General features: G+C 37.1%; 1 protein-coding gene across 1 annotated transcript in view; it reads right to left on the reverse strand.

The window, feature by feature from the left end:
* Positions 1 to 2168: 2168 nt before the first annotated feature.
* Positions 2169 to 16653, reverse strand: part of LOC108718392 (integrin alpha-1-like) — a 96349-nt gene continuing 81864 nt past the window's right edge. Inside the window, 8 exon segments of the mRNA XM_018266178.2 lie at positions 2169 to 3474; positions 4593 to 4709; positions 6784 to 6876; positions 8923 to 9027; positions 10487 to 10588; positions 12793 to 12906; positions 15331 to 15433; positions 15875 to 15964. Of these exon segments, the coding sequence (XP_018121667.1) occupies positions 3430 to 3474; positions 4593 to 4709; positions 6784 to 6876; positions 8923 to 9027; positions 10487 to 10588; positions 12793 to 12906; positions 15331 to 15433; positions 15875 to 15964 (769 nt within the window). The 3' untranslated portion in view covers positions 2169 to 3429.

The raw sequence follows: 16653 nt of genomic DNA on the forward strand, positions 1-16653 counted from the left end.
GGGCGGGAGGTCAGAGGTGGCCCTGGACATTAGTCCCGGTTGGCCCCAGTCCGACCCTGACTCGACGAGAAGACGTTATTGAATGAATAGGTGCCGTGCATGCGCAGATGGCTATTCTTTTGGCGATCGGGAGAGGGGACTGGCATTGGGAGAGGGGACTGGCCCGGCGGGGGCCCATTAAGGGTTGGGGCCCACCGGGTTTTTTCCCGGTGTCCCGCCGGGCCAGTCAGACACTGCGTAGGATTGTTGATCTTGCTGAGTCTTTTCAGTCAAATAAGTATATCTGGACCCATCCCAGAAGAAAGTGGAAACAGTCATGGATATATATTTATACATGTAAACATAAAGAATAATCTACAAATTTTTGAAAATGAATAGTGCTTTTTCTGCAAATTAGCAAAGACTTCATTATTTGCTAATGACAACAGTGCCTGTGCAGTTAACATCTGTGTTAGTAAATGTGCACTTACAATGGGTTGTTTACCTCTAAGTTAATTTGTAGCATGATGTTGTAGAGAGACAATATGCAATTGATTTTCATTTTTTATTATTTATGGTCTGTAATGTATTTAGCTTCTTATTCAGCAGCTCTCCAGTTAGCAATCAGCAAGACCCTAGCAACCATGCATTAATTTGAAGAATAGACTGGAATTTGAATAGGAGAGGGACTGAATAGAAAGGTGAATAATAGAAAGTAGCAATAGTTGAGGTCAGTGACCCCCATATGAATGCTGGAAAGAGTCAGAAGAGGAAGGCAAATTATTAAAAAACTATATAAAAATAAATAATGAAGGCCAAATGGAAAGTGACTTACAATTAGCCATTCTATAACAAACTAAAAGTTAACTTAAAGCTTGTATTGCTGCTTACGGCACCTTGCTATACCTTACGTTTCAACTGTTATCTGTTATGAGAGAATTTGCTTTAAACACTCTTTACATATACAATAACCAACAGAAGTTTATAGAGTTTCACAGGCTCACTTACTAATCCAGGGCAAAATACACCTGGTCAGTAACCCAGAGCAACCAATCAATGGAAATGACTTTACCTCCATTAAGGGTGTACAGTAGTTAACTTGTTGTTTCCTACAGCATTTACATATGGTACCTTCAGTAAGATGCCCCAACAACATGTGGCTTCAACATGTCTACAGGGAACATTTATGCACAATGATAATCAGGCTGGACATATGCAAAAAAAACCTTTTGGATTTAATGTGTATTTTATGTAAACAGAAGAGTGAGACAATAAAAAAAACTATACATTAATTTAAATTGAAACCTATAACTTTAAAAAATTTTAGACAGTAGATATGGCTGTTTTTGCCCTGGAGTCCAAATCACTTTTAGAAAAGCGCTACAGCTTGTCTAAATTATTAAATCCTGCTGCTTCAATTCTGACTTCCACCTGTCGACTTCAGAAGAGGACAATTTAAAATTGTTGCAACAGTAGCGCATCTCCAACTCTCCAACTGTTAGGGGCCGATTCACCAAGGGTTGAATATCGAGGGTTAATTAGCCCTCGATATTCGACTGGTAATTACAATCCTCTGACTTCGAATATCGAAGTCAAAGGATTTTAGCGCAAATAGTGCGATCGAATGATCGAAGGATTATTCCTTCGATCGAACGATTAAATCCTTCGAAGGATTTAAATCCAACGATCGAAGGAATATCCTTCGATCAAAAAAACTTAGGAAAGCCTATGGGGACCTTCCCCATAGGCTAACATTGAGTTCGGTAGCTTTTAGATGGCAAACTAGGGGGTCGAAGTTTTTTCTTAAAGAGACAGTACTTCGACTATCGAATGGTCGAATAGTCGAACGATTTTTAGTTCGAATCCTTCGATTCGAAGTCGTATTCGTAGTCGAAGGTTGTAGTAGCCCATTCGATGGTCGAAGTAGCCCAAAAAACACTTCGAAATTCGAAGTTTTTTTACTTCGAATCCTTCACTCGAAGTTAGTGAATCGGCCCCTTAATCTACAACATCCAGGTTTATGGTGGTCCAAGACCAGCTGAAGAGCGGCAGGTAAGATACAGTGGAACCTCAATTTTAGATCCCCTGGTTTTAAGTTTTCCCTCATTTTACATTGTTGTTGTTTGTTCCCACCTATATATTATGCACAATACATTTCCCTGATTTTACATTTTCCTGGATTTTTCTACTATATTTTTTCTGGTCCCCTGAAAAACGTAAAATGGGGGTTCTACTGTATAATTAACTGGTTTCATTTTTTTTGTACGTTTGACCTTTCTGCATTGCTATGGGCACACCTCTGGAAACATTCTCTTGATAGGACCCCAACAAATGTGAAAAATAGTGCTGTACTGTAGATCTGTGCTTTCAATAATTTTCTAAACAGTTTATATAGATCTATATATTTACATATTCCCTATGTTATTGGGTTGCATCATGTCCCTCAATCCCATGGGCAGGCATTGGGCAATAAAAATCATTTGATGGCTTAATCCAGCCTATGGGCTTTCAGATGGATAACCTTGCTCTAGATTACTTCTACAGGCACATATGAATATTCTATCTATAAAACTAAAATATTATCAGTGCAAAATTGCATAATACAATAACAATATTTGTTGCAAAACTAAAATGAAAACACACATGTAATGCTCATTGGGGGCTCTGTTAAATTAGCACCACACATTAATATTGCATTCTAGCAGAAGGTAAGTGGTTTTTGCTTTATCCATCTGTCAGGGAAGCTAAAGAATCTGCCTGCTTCCCTTGTTAGCATTTATAACTGGGAGTAGACATTTCTTCTCACCCGTTTTTAGAATCGCCTTTTGTGTATTATATTGTTGCCCCATAAAGGACCCAATTTATGAAATTAGTTTAACAGTAGTAGTAAACCAGTACAAATTATCGAATCCAAATGTTTGTGTCTGAATGATAATAAAACCAACATACAAAGACAAGAAAAAAAGTTGGAAGTGCCTTCAACTTTTCTCTTAACCTTGTTTGACATGTGTTAGTAGTCCATTTACAAAATAATGTTCCACTGTTATGTGTGTTTGTAATAGTCCATCATTCATTTTTTGGAGACACTCTATTCCCCAGAGGTACTTATGAGGCCTGGTCTCCTTGGATCCTTTGAATTTAAAACTTAAAATAATGTGATGGCATCTTTGTATAAACGATAGAGGGATGCAGAAGTGATCTGCAGAACTTGATAAGCATCACCAGATTGTTTTCAACAAGTCACTGCTTATTGAAGTTGTTTTCTTATAGATGCTGGTCTACAAGAGATCAGCAACAATCATTGTTCCAGATTCAGTAACTTTCTGTTAATTATCCACACTCTTTCCTTAAATGTGGTATAACTTTTATCCTCATGCTCCTTGCGAAACATTATAGGAAATGTAAGGATCCAGCTGTGTTCAAGTATGACCAAAAGGAAAGGCAAAAATATTATTCTTCCATCTTCTCTTTTAGTGGCCTTTTGAAAAATCCAGCCTGCAAAGCAAATGGGATCCCTTAGTTACTGTATTCAGATTAATGAATGTGTTATACATAAAAGGGATGATGTTTATTTATATAGAGAATTAGCTTAACAGATGAAGAGGATTGTCTAGTTCAACATTAACATTTTTTAACATCCATAATGTTATAAATCAAAAACGGTGAAGGAAGCCTCAGAAGCAGGTCTTTGCTGCAAGTAAATTTATTAAGTTGTGCCACTACATGTTTCGGGCCGCAAGCCCTTTATTGAGGCCCGAAACATATAGTGGCACAACTTAATACATTTAATTGCTTCCGAGGCTTCCTTCACTGTTTTTGGTTTATAACTTTGAGAATTGTTGTGTGACAACAGGAACACGTGGTGGAGCCAGCACAAGATTTTTTCAGCCAAAATTGGAACACTGCATATTCCTGTTTTGTAAGTATTTTTACCATCCATAAATTGCTTCTTTTAGGAAACTCTGACTAGGAACAACTGCCCTGAGTCCATAATACGGTGGCAGTTTTAGCGGATGGCAGAAGGATAAGATGGTCTAACCATCAGCCCTTCAATTGTTTTTGTTGTAAAACAAGGTAACATTAACTAGTATTGTTCAGATTCATTACTTTATACATGTATGAGATCTGTTATCTAAAAACCTGTTATCCAAAAAGCTCAGAATTTTGGGAAGGCCATCTCCCATAGACTCCATTTTATCCAAATAATCTAAATTTTTAAAAATGATTCCCTTTTTCTCTGTAATAATAAAACAGTAGCTTGTACTTGATCCCAACTCAGATATAATTAATGCTTATTGGAAGCAAAATCAGCCTATTGGGTTTATTTTATGTTTACATGATTTTCTAGTAGACTTAATGTATGGAGATCCAAATTACGAAAAGATCCGTTATCATTGAAAACACCAGGTTCTGAGCATTCTGAAAAACAGGTCCCATACCTGTATGTAAAATATTTGCCAAATGATTTCCTTGAGTAGGTGTTCTCTCTAGCATTTATATCTTATATCAATAGGCTGACACAGACACAAATACACATTATTATATTAGTACATGAAATGAAATCATATCTTATGATATCATATCATCTGCTTCAAATACAAGAAAAGTTTTACCTTCCACATTGCAAATATGATCAGGGCTAATATCAGCAGGCCAATGATAATGCTAAGAGGAATAACCCAGAAAGGTACTCTTCCATGCTCCAGTTCTTTTGATAATTTAATCATTGTCTGTAAAGAATATAAATGGCAGAGTTAATGAACAGGGATGATAATAAGCATGGTACAACGAGAAGTGATGCAAAGTGCACTGCAAATAAAAAATATGATACTGGGCATATAGATATAAAAAGAAAGTATCAAGGGAACAATGTATGTAAAATGTTGTTACAAGTAGAACAGAGCTAATTAAATAAGTTCAGCATCTCCAGTAGAGCGAAAGTATTATTTATATACATATTCCCTCTTTTCCTTTAATCCATTATAGGTATAGGACACCTGTTCGCGATGGGCCACGAAAATTTGCTGGCGTCACAAAAAAATTGTCGCCGGCGTAAAAAAAATGGACGTCGGCGTCAACAAACGGGCTTGGGCGTCAAAAACGGGCGTCGGTGTCAAAAAAACAGACGCCGGCGTCAAAAAAATGGACGCTGGCGTCAAAAACTAGACGCCGGCACTGTTTCACGAATTTTTCAGCGCAAATTCGCCCATCACTACACCTGTTATTTGTTAACCTGTAGATTTCCGAATTACGGGAAGGCCATCTACCATAGGATGCATTTTATCCACATAATAATTTTTTTTTTTTTTAAATGATTTCCTTTTTCTCTGTAATAATAAAAGAGTACCTTGTACTTGATCCCAACTAAGATACAATTAATCCTTATTGAAAGCAAAACCAGCCTATTGGGTTTATTTAATGTTTACATTATTTTTTAGTTTTTAGTAGATCCAAAGCAATCCTATTGAGTTTGTTTAGTGTTTACACGATTTTCTAGTAGACTTAAGATATGAAGATATAAATTACAGAAAGGCCTGTCCTCCCACAAGGTTCTCCAACCTCTTAACCTGCATAGCAACTGTCCATTATAAGTCTGTTTACACCAAACATAGTTCTTTTCTCCAACTTGCCTCTATGTGACCAAGGTGGAATTTAAAGCTTTGCCTGAGGTTTCCAGAGATCCAGATCAACTTTCTTAGTTACTATTATGTGTAAACAAACTGGGGCTCATTTATTAAAGCAGCGCAGCGCATAAGTGGACGCAAAAGGTTGTCTGCGCCATCACAAGCGTGATCGCTAATATATTTGCGTGATATTGCGCATAACACAGAGCTTTTGCGATGGTTTTGTTTATGCGCATTGCGCAAAAGATTGGGCATTTATGTCGCAAACGATGCCGTGGTTGTTAGGGGCGTGGCTGTGGGCGTGGCTACAATGCGCTTGCACTGCGGCCGTCGCAGATTTGCATCTGTATATGTGCAAAACTGCACCCGGGCAACAGCACCACAATTTTTACGCCTGCCTCTTCGTGGCGTAATAGTAACGCTCTTCAAAATGCGCATTCCTGCCCAGCTGCGCTAGTATATTCAAGATGAACAACCCTTGTAAAGTGCATATTAACCACGCCTTCCACCCAACATGTTTATATTGACCAAGGTTCCTTTAAGGGTATCAGGTAGGCTAAACACCTTTGCAACCAAACAAATATTAGCACAGAAACAAATGCAGATGCGTCTAAGTGAACGCAATATGCGCAATATGTGACGCAACTAATTAAAGCAGCGCATTCATACATGAGCACAACTAATCCTTACCTTTGCGGTATCTTCCTGTGCGCACAATTTATTATAAGCACTGCGACAGCTGATACGCAGTTTCACACGTCACACCTGTCTTGTGTCTACATTAGCGCACAAATCGCACTGTTAAGGTATCGTGCGCTACATTATTAAATACTTGCATGCGCTGGGCAAATGTCTGGCCACTGCGCTCTTTTTAGCGCTGCGCTGCGTTAATAAATGAGCCCCATTGAATCTAAAATTACATTTCATTTTGAAATGTCAGAGAAATTAATTTCATCTACAGCATGGAAATATCAGCTTTCAGCTCCAAACAAACTTCAGAGTATAAAGTAATGATGCTGGAGACACGTGACTGCTTGTAAATAGACAAAATATATATGTTAAATTACTTTCTGTACAGTGAAATGGAAGGTTTCCAAAAGTCTCGTAAAACAATGGCAGAATAGGAATACATGGGGAAATATTACTATGTATTTAAATGAATAGCTGTCAATGTACTTACCTCATAATTCCTACTTTCTGGGTTTAAGATCAGCAACGAGCTTTCACTCTTCAGCTTTGCATTCAGAACAAGGTTCAGATTGTGCATACCGGCCTAAAATTATACAATTTGGTCAATGTTATTTGTACAGATGTGCAATTTACAATCAGAATTCAGTATATGCTCAGTTCTAGTCCTTTTTTAACAATTATTAAAGCTTGGGGGGGGGGGGGTTTGGTTGGGATCCTTGTTGCATCCCATGTGCAGATGATAGGTTATATGAGTGGAACTGCCTCTAGTCCCCATTCCTGGTGGTGGTTTTGCCCTTGGAGAAATGTGGAAAGCTAAAGAGAATGACCTCTGTGTACTTGAAATGCCAGGGTTTATTTTATAATCTTAGATTAGACCTATTTATACTCAAAACATACACATATTCTAACTGCAGATTTCTTTTGGGAAACTGACAAAAATTTGCAGCAAAAAAAAATTATCCGGGAAAAAACTCGTATTGAATTTAATGCAATTGGAGTGAGAACAAAAGTTGCCCCTAGACACTAATATATTTTGCTCCAAAAAAATTTGCCGAAACAAAAAAAGTCGCTCATAGAGTCCAATGTAATTTGCTGTAAAAAAAAGTTGCCTTCACAAAAAAGTCACATCAACAAAAAAGTTGCCCATATGCTTTAATGCGTTTCACGAATCTTTCAGCAGTTTGGCGAATTTTCCAGCGAAGTGAAAATTTATAACCTCATAAAGCTGTAGTTATTTATATAGGGAATAATGTAACAATAGTACAATATCCTGTAATTTTACAACACAGACATATTACTTTTTCTGATTCAGTTTCAGTGATTCATGTCACAAAATACTGGTTTTATAGGCATTCATTTGTCTTTTATTTTAAAACATGTAATATAATAATGTATCCCTTACTGTAAAATATAAGGATATTACCAAATGCCCAGAAGTTCCATGATCATATAAAGCTCAGAGAACTCAAGGTGACACTTGGGGGCCGATTCACTAAGGGTCGAATATCGAGGGTTAATTAACCCTCGATATTCAAATGGGAATTAAAATCCTTCGACTTCGAATATCGAAGTCGAAGGATTTAGCGCAGATAGTACGATCGAACAATCGAAGGATTATTCCTTCGATCGAACGATTAAATCCTTCGAATCGTTAGATTCGGAGGAGTTAAATCCACCGATCAAAGGAATATCCTTCGATCAAAAAAACTTAGGAAAGCCTATGGGGACCTTCCCCATAGGCTAACATTGAGTTCGGTAGGTTTTAGATAGCGAACTAGGGGGTCGAAGTTTTTTTTAAAGAGACAGTACTTCGATTATCGAATGGTCGAATAGTCGAACGATTTTTAGTTTGAATCCTTCGATTCGAAGTCGAAGTCGCAGTCGAAGGTCGAAGTAGCCCATTCGATGGTCGAAGTAGCCCAAAAAACACTTCGAAATTCGAAGTTTTTTTTCTTCGAATCCTTCATTCGAAGTTAGTGAATCGGCCCCCTGCAGTCCTTATTTTTACAACATTTTACTCTTTAAAAAAACAGGTAACTGGGAGTCATGTGACTGAACTGACATCACTAAGCAACAAATATACTGTTGACATCACGAAGAGTTTTTTTTCAAGGTTCTTGTATATTACCTAGGAAATAATGTACCCGCTGTTAATAATTTAGAAGATGCAAGCTGCATTTCGTCGCAACCACTGAAAAATCTGCTGCGTCAAAAAAAATTGTTGCGCGTCAAAATTATTCAGACGCCCATTGCCTTTAATGCATTTGGACCAAATAGTTGGGCAAATAAAAATTAACGCTCACGTCAAAATAATTTTGACACCCATTGACTTCAATGCGTTACACAATTTTTTTTTGCGGTAAATTCACTAATGCAGATGTCTGTGGCCATCCTTCAAGATTAACGCGTCTATTATGGCCTTTTATTACACTTTGCCCCCTACGCACTTTGCCCCCCTAGTGAGTCATGTGACACAAATTATATCACTAAGCACTAATTCTAAGGGTATATTTTACAGTTTATTCATTGCTGTTGTGCATTGGGAATATATTATGGAAGTTGTAAAAATGTTTTTCATGTACAGGTACAGTATGAAAAGGAAAGATGCGACAAGGGAGAGACATATTACCTTTATAAATGTTGATTTCCATACCCTCAGTGACACGTTGACATGAGTATCATTGGCAGGATCTACAGTGCAGTCAAATGAACTACATTGATTTCTTCTGCAGTCCTATTAAAATAAAGCTTTTATTTAGAGTTTAGCCAGACTAAAAAGACAGAATTAAAGGGGTTGTTCACCTTTGAATTAACCTTTAGTATGATATAGAGAGTGATATTCTGAGACACTTTGCAATTGGTTTTCATTTTTTATTATTTGTGGTTTTTGAGTTATTTAATTTTTTATTCAGCAGCTCTCCAGGTTCAGAAGAAAAAGACAAATAACTAAAAAATTTAGAATTAGAATTTTTGAAGCCGGCGACAATCATTACACTGGCGACAATTTGACACGCATTAAAGTCAATGGCGCGTTTAATTGTCCCCGGCATAGGACAATTAGTCGTCTGCGTCAAAAAAAATTTGATTATGGGGAAAATTCGCCAGCTATTACACGAATTTATTCGGCCGTGGCGAAACATGGAAACTCTCCAGGATCAGAAGAAAAAGACAACTAAAAAAAGTAAATAAATAATGAAGACCAATTGCAAAGTAGCTAGGAATTGGACATTCCATTACATTCTAAAAGATACCTCAAAGGTGAACCACCTCTTTAAGGGTTGAATGTGGGCATTAGTAGCAGCTACTTGTAGCTGTACTTGTGTGACTCCAAATATGCCCCCAGTAGCTCCCCATCTTATATCCCAGTGATTCACTGCACATGCTCTGTGTAAAAGTAAAAAATGGTACAATTTCTCCAGTTTTCACTTTGAAATTCTGAATTTCCAGCGAAATTCGTGAAACTGCGAAAAATTTAGAATTAGAATTTTTGCCGCCGGCGACAATTCTTACACTGGCGACAATTTAACGTGCATTAAAGTCAATAGCGCGTTTAGTTGTCGTCAGCATCTGAATTGTCGTCGGCGTCAAAAAAATGTGGTACCGGCGAAAATTCGCCAGCATTTTCGCAAATGTATTCACCCATGGCGAAACGTGGAAATTCTGCGCAAATTCAATTCACCAATCACTACAATTCATTCTGCACCAGAACTTAACAGTCAGCCTCGGCATCAGCTCAGGCAAACCTCATTTTATTGTTTGATACTTTGTGACAACCCCTAATCTTAGCTTCTCAACAGTAGTACTGAGCATGTGCAGTGTCTGAAAAGTACACTGAAAAGATGACCTTACAAAATCCAAGATGGAGAGCTCCTTTCCACAACTTTGAAGGGCCAGATCATTACTGTTATAGAGATGCTGAACCTTGAGGGTGGTGGAGTAAGTTTAGTAAAATCAGTATATAAACTAAAGCAATTCTAGCCATATTTCTTTATAAGGACTAGTTCTCATTTAAGTGCCATGTGAGAGACTGGCCAAAATGTGTGTGGGACAAAATGTGTCTGAAATCAACTCTCCTCTAAGACTAGGTTTCACTCTGAGTTGGAGGAAAGATGACCTCTGATATGTTTTAATGATGCATTAGTAGGAGTAGTCAGGGAAAGGGAGTGGAAAAGGCAATTAACATCCAGACCAACCAGTATTGTGTCTCTTAAATTCTCTTTAAACTCTGGCATCACGTATGTTTTTCCAGAATTTATGCTCAGTGGATCCAAGAGATCAGTGCTGCAATTAACATTCTGCAGAGAGAAAAATATTCATGTTATTCACTTGCTGAACCCTGGACACAGATGAACTACATACGTACAGGGAACCTGTTCTCCAGAGTGCTTTCGATCTGGGGTTTTCTGGATAAGGGATCTCCTTATCCAGAGTTTTAAAATGATCTCCTGCACCAACTCCAGATAAAAATACAAAGTTTCTGAAACTTAATTAAATAAAAGGCTTTTTGGCTGAGGGTCCAGAACACTCAGCTCCTGCACATAGATACATTTGTAACAATTTAAGATAAGCAAAGATATAATTGTAACTATTTCAGAAAAGCAAGCCTTTTGGGAGAACTGAAACTCACAACTTAAAGGGGTTGTTCACTTTTGAGATAACTTTTAGTATGATGTAGAGAGGGATATTCTGAGACAATTTGCAATTGGTTTTCATTTTTTATTATTGAAGGTTTTTGAGTTATTCAGCTTTTTATGCAGCAGCTCTTCAATTTGCATCTTAAGCAATCTGGTAACTAGGGTCCAAATTCCCCTAGCAACCATGCACTGATCTGAATAAGAGACTGGGATATGAATAGGAGAGGCCTGAATAGAAAAATGAGTAATAAAAAGTAGCAATAACTATACATGTGTAGCCTTACAGAGCATTTGTTTTTTAGAAGGGAGTCAGCAACGCCCATTTGAAAGCTGCAAAGAGTCAGAAGAAAATAAGGCAAATAACTATAAAACTATAAAAAATAAATGAAAACCAATTGAAAAGTTGCTTAGAATTAGTCGTTCTTTTCTGTAACATAATAAAAGTTACCTTAAAGGTGAACCACCCCTTTAAAAGGCAATTCACTTTCATTAAAACTGTAACATAAACCGTGGCCCTAAAACCCTCAGAAATGTGTTCAAAGTTTTCATAACCTGCTAAATTTTGTGAAATAGACATGGTATTTAGGGGGTATGGTTACAAAAAGGGTGCGGTAAAAATTTTTCAATGTTTGCCCCTCTTCTGATTTTCACATGTTGGGAGGTAGGCACTACACATGGGGAATGCACATGGAATACACACCCTACACAGGGTTAGTAAAGGAATCAAGGGGCAGATTTATCAAGGGTCGAATTTCGAAATGATAAATACTTCGAAATTCGACCATCAAATGGCTTTACTTCGACTTTGAATATCAAAGTCGAAGTTTTTTTAGCCGAATTTGACCGTTTTGCGGTCAAAGTAAAATCGTTCAATCGAACGATTCGAAGGATATCATTCATCGATCGAACGATTTTTCTTCGACTTCAAAAAACTTAGAAAACTGCTCTAGAAGGTCTCCATAGGCTAACATAGCACTTCGGCTGGTTTCATTTGGTGAAGTATTGAAGTCAAAATTTTTTTAAAGAGACAGTACTTCAATTATCGAATGGCCGAATATTCAAAAGATTTTACTTCGAATCGAAGTCGAAGTCGTAGTGTCCTATGCGATGGTCGAAGTATCCAAAAAATTACTTACAATTTTGAATTTTTTTTTACTTCAAATTCACTTCGACCCTTGATAAATCTGCCCCCTAATGTTCAGAAAGATCGGAATTATGGGAAGGCCATCTCCCACAGACTCTTTTTTCAGATTTTTTTTTAAAATAATAACATTACCTTGAGGGTAACTAAACTGCATTAATCCATATCAGTGTTAGTATTAAATAATCATACTGGGTATATTTAAAGGAAAACTATACCCCCAAAATGAATACTTAAGCAACAATTTTCTAATAGCCATTCCAATATTACTAAAAAAGTATATTATTATGAAAATGGTTTATTTACACGATGCAGGGTTTTACATATGAGCTGTTTTATGCAATATATTTTTACAGACAACACCATTGTAAGGGGGTATAGTTTTCGTAAAATGTTTAAATAATTTTTTAGCAGACTTAAGGTATGAAGATCCAAATTACGGAAAGATCTCTTATCTGTAAACCCCCCAGATCCCGAGCATTCCATATAATAGATCCCATCCCTATCTATTATATAATGCGCTTTGCCAACAATGTCAGCCATTAGTTGGATCATATTCTCCTCGAATATACTGAAAAAAAATCAATCCACGAAATGAGAGATATTTTCCCTACCCCATGCTTTACAAATCAGGAAAGAAACAGGAAAAGATGGAGAATACTGATATGTACTATTCTGATGCACAGACAACCCCCCCCCAATTTTTAAAGTATAATATACTTACATGAGAGGAGGAGACGTTTGTGAGATAAAGGAGAATATTATTGTCGGGTGTTTTGTAGGGAAATGAAAGGCGGAAGGAAACCTTTGGCATTGGAATAAAATCATTCTTCTTAATCTAGAACAGAAATCCAGAATTATTGCATTTTTTACAAATACCCTGGATATGGTCAGTGCAGATATTGTTTTCAAAATGTCACATGTTGGGATGTATACACAGATATGATAGACTCCCTCAAGGCATTTTAGTTTCCAGCTATCCCCTTTTGTTTCCCTGTGAAATTAAACAATTTTCCTATATATGAAAAGTTAGAAAAGTTAAAAATGTGCAGGTGGAATAAACCATTGAGCCTATGGCTCTGTTTTTAGATGGGGTCAGTGACCCCCCCCCCATTTGAAAGCTGGAAAGGGTCAGAAGAAGAAGGCAAATAATTCAAAAACTATAAAAGAAATAAAGACCAATTGAAAAGTTGCTTAGAATTGGTCATTCTATAACATACTAAAATTAATTAAATTAATTAAATTAAAGGTGAACCACTCATTTAAGCAATAATGATTGTATTATCCATGGTTTGGCAATTTTTTCAGAGAAGCCAAACTGGACAGATTTGCTCATCACTACATCCATATTTTGTATCTGGTATCCTTTTATACAACTACTGTTGTACTGTTGTACTAGAAATGTTGTATTTTGTAAACGAAATATAAACATGAACTTACTGCACCAGAAGCCTAATAAAACAAATCATTTATGCTTTAAAAGTTGGCCTCAGGGGATCACCATCTTGTAACTTTGTTATACATCTTTGCAAGACCAAGACTGTGCACATGCTCAGTGTGGTCTGGGCTGCTTAGGGATTGCCATAATTTATCAAAATAGCACAAGTCAAATAATATCTGCCAGAAGCTGATACAGCAAGATAATAATCAGAATAGGCAGACTGCACTGGGTCTTGTGTTGTCATGTAATCTAATGTGGATTTTATAGTTTTTGTACAAACGTTCTCCAACTCTGCAGAACTAGTGGCTGCAGCAAAATAATCCTCCAAATAGAATCCCAGTTTATCTGTTTAAATCTGGCTCCATGATCTTTGTCCCTGCAGCCGGAGTTGGAAACAGTACATGGGATGTAAAGGCAAAAATAAAATCCAATACAAATCTCTACACCGTCGCAGACTGCTCTACAGGGAAACAAACAAAGCTGCTTGAGTTCTGCATGGCTGGGAAGTAATGCAGGGGCTCCCCCTGCTGTTCATACATATGTTTCCCTGCAGAGCAGTTAGGGACCATCTGACAATTCCTATCCACAGGAGTAAATGAATGGAGAATTTCACTGCATACAGTCAGGTTTCTTATAAAAACTGTACACATTTTTTTAATTAAAGTATATTGGAGATATACTATATGGACTATATAAAGTGCAGGGTGGTTTTTGCACTTTGCTCCCTGCCATACATGTAAAAGAATTGCTGCAGGACTATATGCTCCAAAATAGGACACAGGGAATTGAATTCACATTGAAAAGTGCTGTATAAACGATATACATATCATCGACATGTCATTTCAAGAGCCTTGAGATATAGACCTTTGTTGTTTCTTAACCTAATCTAATCTAATGCACTGCTTCTCCATACATTCTTTTTCATTCATTCTTTAAAATGTAATAATAATAATAATAATAATAATAATATAATACACAGTAGCCATGAATAACCTGTAAATTATATCCTTATAAATGGTGATTAGTGATGTCATTTGTGTCACATGACTCACTGAAACTTGTGTATTATAATAAATAAAGTACCTCCTGTTGCAAAATATGAGGATATTAGGGGGCACATTTATTTAATTAACCCTCGATATTCGACCGTCGAAGTAAAATCCTTCGACTTCAAATATCGAAGTCGAAGGATTTACCGCATTTCCTTCGTTCGTACGATTCGAAGGATTTTAATTCAACGATTTTCCTTTGATCAAAAAAAGCTGGGAAAGCCTATGGGGACCTTCCCCATAGGCTAACATTGATGCTCGGTAGGTTTTAGGTGGCGAAGTAGGTGGTTGAAGTTTTTTTTAAAGATACAGTACTTCGACTATCGAATGGTAGAACAGTCGAACGATTTTTACTTCGAATCATTCGATTTAAAGTCGTAGTCGAAGGTCGAAGTAGCCAATTCAATGGTCGAAGTAGCCAAAAAAATACTTCAAAATTCGAAGTATTATTTATTCTATTCCTTCACTCGAGCTAAGTAAATGTGCCCCTAGATGTCACTGAGGAGTTGCATGACCAAATAAAAACACTTGGCCTTCGGCCTCATGCTTTTAGATGGTCATGGGACTCCTCGGTAGCTTGTAATATCCTTATGTTTTATAATAGGGGGTACTTTATTCACTATATTATTATTATTATTATATTTATAAAGCTCCAACATATTCCCCGGTGCTGTGCAATAAATGCTGTCTACATCAAACATGCAAATTGCACAGAAATACTGCTCAGTGCAGACGGTATAAAGCTTACAATATTACATTTACTTTCACTTACCTCGTAGTTTATGTTCACTACAGCCCCAATGGCTTCAGTGGAATTGATGGTTGCTGGTATAGACTCATTTGCAGGAATTGGAACATGAAACTCTTTTGCAGAGCTGATAGGAGAATGGATAGTTTAAAATAAGTTATACTCTTAGAAGGATGTTTTTATATAATAGGATTCATTGTAGGGATGTGGGATTGTAGGGATTCAGCGACCCCCAAATCCAAATCCCACTGAAAAAGGCTGAAACCTGGCTGAATACCCAACTTAATACTGGATTTAGTGCATCACTAGTTAATTTACCATAATTATCTCTCTACTGCAGGTAGGATAATGTTTGTAATGATATGACTGCTGCTAGGGAAATTGCACTAGGGCTAGTTTGCCAAGTTTTAGTAAAACAACCCCAGAAACGTAACACTTTAACCTGCAAAATCCCTGTTCCCTGGGTACAGGGAGGTACGGGTATGGGAGGGCAGTTTTTAAATCCCAACTAAAAAGATATTTAATAAGACAACGCACGTGGCAGAGAACTGAGTCATTACAGATTTACCTTACAATGGTCAGCCAGGATTCGTATTTCACCGGAAACGTGATGTTCTTCCTATTGTTCAGCAGGGTTTCAGACTTCTCTTCACTGTCGCTGAACATGACATATGACATGCTTTAGTTTCAGTGCAAATGTATTAAAATAATGATGTACTTGGCAGGGCTGGAACTGGGGTTAGGCAGAAGAGGCACGTGCCTAAGGCACGAAAATGGGGGTGATAGGCATGAAAATGGGGGTGATAGGCATATCAGCAATTTTTTTCTGATGAAGAAGAATTAAAGAAACAGTAACACCAAAAAAAGGGTTCCAAAGTAATTAAAATATAATGTACTGTTCCCTGTACTGGTAAAACGTGTATGTTTGCTTTAGAAAGCCTATTATAGAGTATATACAGTAAATAACGTGCCATGGGAGCAGCCATTCAAGGCTCAGGTTCCATTACAGATAACAGTTGCATGCTGTACAATACCATTGTATTCCATTACAGATCTTATCAGTTATCTGTTAAGTAACCTGTACCTTTTCTCCTTTTTCAGCTTAAAGGAATAGTTCAGTGTGAAAATAAAAACTGGGTAAATAGATAGGCTGGGCAAAATAAAAAATGTTTCTAATATAGTTAGTTAGCCAAAAATTTAATATATAAAGGCTGGAGTGAACAGATGTCTAATCCAACTTCCTGCTTTTCAGCTCTATAACTGAGTTAGTCAGTGACTTGAAGGGGGGCCACATGGTACATTTCTGTTCAGTGAGTTTGTAATTGATCCTCAGCATTCAGCTCAGAT

Source organism: Xenopus laevis, chromosome 1L (genome assembly GCF_017654675.1).
Source record: "Xenopus laevis strain J_2021 chromosome 1L, Xenopus_laevis_v10.1, whole genome shotgun sequence".
Lineage (NCBI taxonomy): Eukaryota > Metazoa > Chordata > Amphibia > Anura > Pipidae > Xenopus > Xenopus laevis.